Genomic DNA, 7,564 nt, shown 5'->3' with positions numbered 1-7,564 from the left:
GGAACAATATTTTATTATCAAATCTTTATCTTTCCAATAATAGTCAACTTCTTAACTAAAAGTAATATCAAAGTATTATTCTTACATCGAATTTGAACTTACGATTCACTTGAATAACCAATGCTCAAATTAATAACCACAATGCACAATAAAATTTTATATCAATCCTTTTATGATTACTTTCGATCAAGATCTAATTAATCATATCATGATCAATAGATCATCCATCATATTTTAAATTCTATATGTCATAATCTCTTAGGATCCTTTTATACATAATCTCAATATTTAATCAAAAATTTTAAATATTTCTCTCACTACAATCATCAAAGATCTACACTATAATGTCCCTGGTGTCTATCCACTTACACCCATTCTATATCTAATTCTATGTTTCATAATTCATCCACTTATGCTCTGATACCATATTAATTGTCACGCCCCTGACCCGAGATTTTGAATCGAGGGTCATGGCAACCGCCGCATACTCATAGAAAACTCTTCCCATAAGCATGCAAGGCATCTTATCATACTATCCTAAAACAACAGCGGAATAATTAGTCAACAATTTAAATCTAAAATATAACGACCTAAATTTTTTCTTTAATATCTCAATAAATTCAACAACGATTCAAAGGCTTTGCATCAAATTCAATAAGCCTTTCAACCTAAAATAAAAGTATGAAGATTCTACTTCTGATCACTCTTCCATTCATATCTTGTATCATCTTAATTCTTCAACATCTGTAAAAACAGTAAAATAGGAGGTAATGAGCTAGACAGCCCAGTAAGCAATGATCACTTTTAAACAGATTTCATCAGGCATTTAAGTAAATCATCATTTATAAAAAAATAAGCATATAGAGTTCATCAATTCGAAATCAATTTCAATTATGCAACATAATTCATGCCAAATTCATTTCTTTTTCGAAAATTCAAGTTTCTTTCCAAATTTCAATTTCTTTTGTTCTTCAATTTCTTTTCGTCAACCATGAGCTATGACCACATTTTTCCTGTGGCAGGGTCATAATACCGCGTATCTGCTTGCGGTAGGCTGCGAATCATCTAGCAGCCATGTCCTTTGGAACCGCTGGTCTCGCTGGCGGTTTGTCGCTGGTCTCTCTGACGACATGTCGCTGGTCTCGTTGGCGACATAAACTCTCAGGACAATCAATTGCCAACGTATGCCCCCATTAGCGGGGTCCTTTACATAGTCAGGTTGTCAATTCATAATGTTTCTTATATCATAATTCTTCATAAATCATATTTCATATTCTAATTTCGATAATAAAACATATAATCATGTAGTATCGAAATCAATCAATATAATTTCATCATGAAATCAATATATTCAATCATGCTTCATCATAATATTTCAAATAAGATGTTTTCATAACAAAATACTATTCATCCAATTCATGCATCGTTTCACAAATCATATCAGAAAAATACATTATAATTTACCGATAAATCTAGAAAAAGTGAAACATTACTTACCTCGAACGCATTCCAATAAATCCACATAATTCTATAAATTTTCTTCCAAAAATTCTATTCGTAGATCATATTGCGATATCCCATAATCAAACATCCACAATCCTATACAGAATCAATTTCAATAATTAGAAAGAATACGAATACCATATTTCAACGGTTTAGATTGGGTCCGATCATCTAATTTCATCTAATCAAAATCTAATTAGGACCTAAACGATCCAAAATTTGACTATCAGATCAAATCGAATTCGAAGTGATAGGACCAAAGTTTCTTCATCAATTTCATAAAATCGAGTGGAGAGAGAAAATCAGAGGAGAGAGAATTCATGAGGTACAATTCGAATTGATCAGGTGACACAATCCAACATTACGATTGATCCAATATCTCGATTGGTGAAATCAACATGATCAAATCAAGTCATGGCTAGATCGAAATCATGGATGATCAAATCTAAAGATTCATAGTCTGATTAAGGTGGGTGCCAATATGCTGTCTGACAATCATGGATCAGGATTTTTCATTAGAATCAGATCAAGACTATTAAAAGAAATTTCTTCATTCACTAACCTTTTTTTTAGAGAGAGAATCAATCAAGAGAGAATATTTTAGAGAGAGAAAATTTTAGAGAGAGAAAATTTTAGAGAGAGAAAACTCATCTTGAACTCCTCAGACGATATGATTCAACAAATTCGATCGATCAGATCAAATCATGCTAAGATTATTATATGGATAATTTAATAAAATTATAGAAATTAAAATCTTAAAAATATCTAATCTGATCAAAGTGGATGTCGGTATACCGTCCGACGATCGCAGATCAAAAATCCATCACTAGGATTATTTAAATTCATCATCATTCTTCTCAAAATTTTAAAAATCTTAAGAGAGAGAAATAATCTAGAGAGAAGATTCTAGAGAGAGAAGAGAAACGACAAAAATGAAGGTTACTTCCGCAACAAAATCCGGCGACTCCGGTAGCCGGCGAGCGTGCACATCGGCACGGAAAGGAAGGGGGAGAAGAGAGGAAGGGGAGGAGGCTTACCTCCGTCGCTGGCGAAGCTTTTCCGGCGAGAAATTGGACGGCACAGGGACGGTCTTCCGCGGGATTTTTTCGGCGATTGCCGCCGTTTTGCCCCGGGATTCTTTGGTAGGAAGAAGGGAGAAGGGTCTCCCCTTTAAATAAAACCAAAGGAGAGAAGTTTGACTCCTCTTCGGTGAGGTTTTCGACTCTGATTAGGAGCCGGTTGGGAGAAGAAGACTCCCTGTGGGAGTCTTCGTCATTTTTTTTTTTTTTTTTTGGTTTGTTTGGGCTGGCTGGGCTATCACAAGAAGAGGAGACAGAGGGAGGAGAATGTTGAAGTGGAGATGGACACTGGAAGAAGTGAGGTGGAGGAGTGTTGTGGTTTTGAGGGGTGGACGAGAGAGCAGGATGCAGCATTGCGGAGGGCTTACTTTTCGGCGAAGCCATCACCGCATTTCTGGAAGAAGGTCTCCAAAATGGTATTTTTCTAAGCCTTTCGCCATTTCCCTTTGGTAGTTTTGGTATGATTCTCGTGATGTAGGATTCTTGACATGGGAAATCCTGCTGGAATACTCATTTGTAAGATTTATTACTCACTTGAGACCTCAAATACATGCAAATGCGTCCATTTTGTTATTGATCACACCTAGATTAACCGGCTATTAGGTATCCAGTGCAGATAAAGTTGATAGTTGACAACTTGACGTATAGGTTTTGATTGAAGTAGTTTGCATAATGGAAGTTAAAATTTCTTCTGACTTCCCTATGTCTGCAGTAAATGTCCCTTACTAGCAGCTCTGGCATGCCAATTGTGTACAAGAGTTTCTGCAAAACTTCCGCATGTGCTTCTTCTCATGATCAGGATTATGTAGCGTGGTTACTTGAAATTTTGAAAATGTCTTTACTTCTTACTATGGTAATACCTAACCAAAACATTTAGCAAATTTTTCCACATATCTAGCATTTATAGATTATGCAAAATGTAGAGAGGTCTAGCAGATAATGAGTAAATTTGGAACCTATGAGGGCAATTTGGAAGTTGCAATGCTTATACAGGTTTGGCAAGATTCCTGAACTGGAGGACTAGTTAAAACATTTTGCAGTTTGATGATTAACATAGCTCGCCTTATTGAAGGTTCTTTTTAATTTTTTAAAAAATGATTTTGAATGGTCTGATTTCTCCATTTTAGATACTTAAAGAAGATGACGGGAAAAGAAATGACAGGAAAAGGTGGAGGGTTGAGTCATGATTGATGGCAGATTTAAAGTGGAGGTATATAGTATGAGATGGATTTGGTGAATATTTTGAACTCTACATATTTATGAGTGACACACCACAATTGACTTGATCATGTAGAGAAAATGTAGTAGTTCTGGTAGAGTTGTGTAAGTGATGCACTTCGACTTGATGTTGTTGCATTGAGAAAGGGCAAGGCTTTGCTAAGGCATTCATGTTGGGGATGTAAAAGATCCCCCAAGAAAGTGGATATATTGCAGTGGGAAAAATATGTTTCTTTGGGGCAATGATCTGGAAACTGTAATGGGGTTGCACTAGCAGTGACCATAAGTTAGGACTTCTTCCAGTGACATAATATTGGGTGAAGAAGATATTTCTAAAGGAGAAGAATTTTTTATTGTCTGGTTGAAGCCTTTTTGATCTTGACACAACAGAACAAGGAACTTGAACTGAGGAGATTCAACTTTGCATGTTTACAAGAGATCATTTTGAATGGATTAAGAAAAAGTCTAAGGAGATTGATGTTGGCTTATTGATATAAATATGTGGACATGATAAAAAGAATGGTATTGGGACATTTATTGAAAAAATATTCAAAGGAGATATTCATATCTTGAAATTATGATGGAACATTGATAAGCTAGTAGCTTTTAAAATAGCATTAGAGAAGGTAATTGTAATAAAACAAATGCTTAGGTGTAGTACAAGTCAGCAGGAAGGAAAGAACTGTATGCAACTAGAGATGGATATACAATGCAAGGTATTCTGGATGGAGAAGAAATACAAATGTGGTGGCTTAACAGCAAAAGCCATGCAAGGAGAAATAGTAAAGGAGAGGAGTGGCATATATAATGGACAAGGATTTTGAGTTAGGAAGTAGGAACTTGGTGAGAAGTTTGCTATCTATCAATAAGAAATAACCATGACTCAGATTAATATGCATATCTGTGTCTAGTCTCCTGATGAAGAAAGAGAAATTGATGCAAATATTGTAATATATTACTAGGAAAGAAAGTTTGATCACCCAAGATAGGTTAATAGCCGTTTATTTGCATTCTAGAAATGGAAAAGAAGCTATAAAATAAAAGTACATTACCCAGTCATTGTCCTGGCAATCCAGGATCTTTGAAGGGGCAAACTGGGAATACACCTAATCTTTAGCTTCTTTTTCATTTTTTTTTACTAAATGCCTGCTCTAGGACTCAAAGCCACACCATTGCACTTGTTCGCCCAAGCCTTTTACCATTGCACCAAACGATGACTGCTAAAAGCAGAAGCTATAAAATAACTAAGAAAAATTTGTTGAAGAAATCTAAAGATAGAAAATATACTGTTCTTCAAAATGGGAAAAAAAATAATGATGGATCAGACAATATTTTCTTCTAAAAGATTGCTGGACTATCAGAATCAAGTAGTAAATGAAAGAATGAGTGAGCAAACTTGGTGGTGGATTGTAGAAAATCAAAAAGTGATTATGAGAAAAGTGATCGTGCTTCTAAATGAGAGAAGTCACAACTATATAGGCCCCAACAGGTATAAGAACTGGAGACTCAGATAAAATAGTGATGTTAAAATTGGAAACTCAAAGAAGATAATGGGGTTGCAATGTAACTTTTGTTGGTATATTCAGGCCAAGGATTAAAACACCATGCACCTATATTCATGCCAATTACTGCTAGCATGTAGGGGGCAAGATCCTCTCCCAGAAAAAGGGTTTGCTTGCCAATCTACAAGTAACATGGACCGATATGGACTGGCATGATAAAATGGAATGTGCCTGTATTTAGCTGGCGCTAGTACAGATTGGTATATGTTGGCACCTAAATACTTGTTTCAAGCAAAATCTTTGGCATAACTGGTTATGGGTCCTGGACTTCATTTTCTGAAAGACTTTTGTGTGGTGATTATTAGCTATGCCACATGTTTGTTTTCAACGGTGGTTATTTGCTGCATATAATATTGGTTGCTTGATGTCTGTGTAAGTTCTGTCTTTTAAATTCCATAGGGACTCTTTTGGATAGAAATAATAAAGCTTGCTTGCTTCTAGAAATGGTGTCAATAGATGATTGGTGTATTTCCTTAGTTCTCTTTATATTTTTGACAAAACTAAGATTTCTTTGTAGATTTCATTATTTGCAAGGTCTATTATTGTGCTTGTTCGTTCATGCCAACAATTATATTACTATAGACATTCACATTTATTAGAGCTTAGAGTATAATGAGTTTGTTGCAAAGAAGAAATGTTGTCATTTGGTTGACTAACCTCTTCTTCATTGAACACATGCATCTTTTGCAATTCAAATGGTGATGTAACTTCCATACAGGTGGTTATGCATTTTACTGGTAATATTAATCTCTGAATAAAGCCTGCTAAAGCAAATATCCAAGTAGAAATCGAAACATTTCTGGGACCATGTTAGGAACTTCAAATCTCTGTTACTCCATTGCTTTGAGTCAGCTGAACTTGTTTATTTTTTCTTCAACGTGCATACTGAATATTTTGCCATATTTTTTCTGAATCCAATCCCATGATGTCAGCTTGCCATAAAGTTAACATAATATCTGTTATTGTAACTTTCTGTAGGTGCCAGGGAAGTCTGCACAGGAATGCTTCAACAGGATCCATGCTGACCTTGCAACCCCAACTCAACCTCAACCTCGTTCACGGGCAAATAGATTGAATCTTTCTCCTGTAGGCATTTTCACTTTGTCAGACAGTAAATCTACGGAGCTTATGAAGACAAAAGTAAAAAGGGTTAGAAGTAGTAAACAGAATATTCTTGTTGCACAAAAGACAGCAAGGCATTTAATGAGGAAGCACTGCCTCGTAGATCGAAGCCAGGAAGCAGATCATTTCTTAATTCTTGAAACTTCACCATACTTGCTACCCCAGGAACATCCAGAGATTAACTCACCTGATTGCATAATTAAACCCTCCAGTTGCCTCCAAAAATGCAGTGAGAGATCTTCATCATCTCACAAGAAAATGCTCTCAAGATTCAAGACGCGGCAAGCTGATCCAAGTCCTGAGGTTCTGAAGCAGATAAAGAACATAGCTCTGCATGAAAAGTACATTGACCACCTGCATTGTAGAGATGCAAGGAGAAGAACTTTTGCTAAGACTGCAAATTCTGATGCTGATTGGTGTACCAAGACCAACACTGAGCTGGAAATTGGAGCTTTCAAAGCTGCAAGGACTTCTCTCATCTCTGAGGCAAGAGATCACATCAGCCATTTTCGACAAATCCAGGCTAACTTGCTGGACAACCATGAAAGTTTTGACACTGATGATGACAGTGATGATACTGATGATTATGTTGATGATGATGATGATGAATGAATATAATGGACAAGCAGCCAGGCAACTCCCAGTAAAATTTCTTTGATTGCCTTTGTTAACGAGAGATGAGATAGATACATTTGTCATTAATGGAATAGGCCCTGGCGTTCTGTTATACCTACTACTGTTAAAGACCTGTTCAGTGCCTCAGTAACTCTTAAAAGATAAACGCAAGTGCTTCCATGCTTTTCTTTCCTTTTTTTTTCTTTTATAATAAATTCAACCAATAAAGAGGGAGTAAGATACCTTTGAAACGTATTGCATACTACAGGTAACCATCATAAGTCTGGATTGTGAGTACTCTTAAAGCACTTGAATAATCAATATTATTTCAAAGAAGCTCACACTTTTATCAACTATTCAAAGGATGAACGCTCCGTAATTTTCACCCCATCATACATGTTGCATTGGATATTAAGAAGGTAATCTCTTACTAAGTGGATGGCAATTTTTTTACGTCCAGCCTGC

At 35.9% G+C, this 7,564-nt stretch overlaps 1 protein-coding gene across 1 annotated transcript; it reads left to right on the top strand.

Moving 5' to 3' along the window:
- Positions 1–2,838: 2,838 nt before the first annotated feature.
- Positions 2,839–7,256, top strand: LOC140857803 (uncharacterized). Its single transcript, XM_073256994.1, has 2 exons — positions 2,839–2,998; positions 6,341–7,256. The coding sequence occupies exons 1-2, from the start codon at positions 2,864–2,866 to the stop codon at positions 7,094–7,096; spliced, it is 891 nt and encodes a 296-aa protein (XP_073113095.1). The 5' UTR covers positions 2,839–2,863; the 3' UTR covers positions 7,097–7,256.
- The last annotated feature ends 308 nt before the right edge of the window (positions 7,257–7,564 follow it).

Source organism: Elaeis guineensis, chromosome 5, assembly GCF_000442705.2.
Source record: "Elaeis guineensis isolate ETL-2024a chromosome 5, EG11, whole genome shotgun sequence".
NCBI classification, from domain to species: domain Eukaryota; kingdom Viridiplantae; phylum Streptophyta; class Magnoliopsida; order Arecales; family Arecaceae; genus Elaeis; species Elaeis guineensis.
This window is presented reverse-complemented; position numbering and strand designations above follow the sequence as displayed.

Coding starts and splice junctions, on each gene's coding strand:
- LOC140857803 (XM_073256994.1), top strand. CDS start 2,864: ATGGACACTGGAAGAAGTGAGGTGGAGGAGTGTTGTGGTTTTGAGGGG. Junction 2,999..6,340: donor GGAAGAAGGTCTCCAAAATG/GTATTTTTCTAA, acceptor AACTTTCTGTAG/GTGCCAGGGAAGTCTGCACA.